General features: G+C 49.1%; 1 protein-coding gene across 1 annotated transcript; it reads left to right on the top strand.

Moving 5' to 3' along the window:
- Positions 1 to 1,331: 1,331 nt before the first annotated feature.
- On the top strand, positions 1,332 to 1,524 carry PENARI_c333G11526 (uncharacterized protein; the record flags this gene model as incomplete). Its single annotated transcript, XM_022638295.1, has 2 exons — positions 1,332 to 1,339; positions 1,440 to 1,524. Coding segments are annotated over 2 exons (93 nt in total), but the record flags the coding sequence as incomplete, so codon positions are not given.
- Positions 1,525 to 1,535: the final 11 nt, after the last annotated feature.

The following is a 1,535-nucleotide window of genomic DNA, read 5'->3' as shown; positions in this document are numbered from 1 at the left end:
GTGATGAACGGTCCAGGAGATATATATTCAATCACAACGCATTTTCCACATTCGTTTGAGAGCTCAGAAATCCCAAAAGTAAATAGAGTAAAGTCTAGAGGACAGAAAAAGAAAATCGAAAAAAAGGGTATCTATCTCAACCATGATCACAAGTTCAAAAGTTGACTCCCGTCAACAAGGACGGCCAAGCTTCAACGGGTTGACGGGTTGAGTACCCGCGCCCGCGCGACCGCGGCCTGACGCTTTCCGCAGCCTAGACGGACAGAACCACACACAGCTCAGACAATCAACACTCAAGCGAGGCCAGAGAATTTTCATGTTCCTTAGATGAAAATGTGAGCGCTCTTGGTAAAATCAAAGAATGAACAGCTTCCATTGCCTCAGTATTAGGACCGTAGATTCAACTGTGAGCCAACGTTTCTTAACCGACTCACTTTGACCCATTCACAGCACGACTCTAGCTTTTTTTCCCACTGGGCATCTAAGATGACACCAGAATTTCGCTGCAAATAGTTGCGGTAGAACGAAGGCATAGGTTGCAACAGACCTCACTTAGGATAGGCATCGTGTCCAGCGTTTGCTACCTAGCAGAGCACGTACGCGACAGGAGCCAAGAAATCTATAAATACGTCTTCTCCCTCCAGCAATTTGTTCTACAATTCTATCACTTGGCTACCCAAAGTCCAGCAGGCCTTGCGTTTTGAGGCACCTGATAAGTTCTTCCCTTTGACCTACTGGAATTTCCACTATACTGACATCTATCGATACATCCTGGGCCGACAAGCTAGAAAGTGCTTACGAGAGAGTGATTCCCACCAGGTCCACTATGTCACCCATGCCAGCCGATCAAGAAGCAGATTGGGGTTAGCTGGTCAAAGTATCTATGCGAACATCTGTCTACCATAGCAACTGACTACTGTCCCGTCCCTGAATATCCCTGAGGCAAAACAGCGGGTTAAAAGTTATGTAAGTCTCAGCACGATACAGTACTGTCTAAAATTCAATTGACTTCAAAGATGATGCAAAACATCCAGGTCGGGGCAGTCCGTCCAATGCACGCGCAAAGCCGCGGAGCCCTTTCCGTGTCTTCTTTCAGAACATGTGTCATGCATTGCCCCGCCGATCGACAAGCTAACGATGGACAGGAAACCGTTGACAGCGCACCAGAGTGAGTCCGAACCAGCACTCCGTCAGTGCTCCGCGCAGGGTCATGGCTTACACACCTTTCTGGCCCTGTCACTTCAAACCATGCAGCACGTCCTATGTGAAATACTACAAGCCAAGGCCGCGGGCCAAGAACAGGACGCATAAGCTCGAGACCTTTGTTCTTTATGGTAAGGTGAGTGGAATATCGTGGCTCTTGCTGCGCCGGGTCCGATGATTTGTGCCAAGTCTGTGCCCCAGACACGAACACTACTGACATCTCTATGCCGTTGTAGGAGCTGCCCATTGCCCGAAAACTCTTGTGGCAAGTTACCTATTACCGCTGAGTTAGACAAGACCAAGGGGCGGACGCGCCATCGCGTCTTCCCCTC

Source organism: Penicillium arizonense (genome assembly GCF_001773325.1).
Source record: "Penicillium arizonense strain CBS 141311 chromosome Unknown PENARI_contig333, whole genome shotgun sequence".
In the NCBI taxonomy this organism is placed as follows: domain Eukaryota; kingdom Fungi; phylum Ascomycota; class Eurotiomycetes; order Eurotiales; family Aspergillaceae; genus Penicillium; species Penicillium arizonense.
This window is presented reverse-complemented; position numbering and strand designations above follow the sequence as displayed.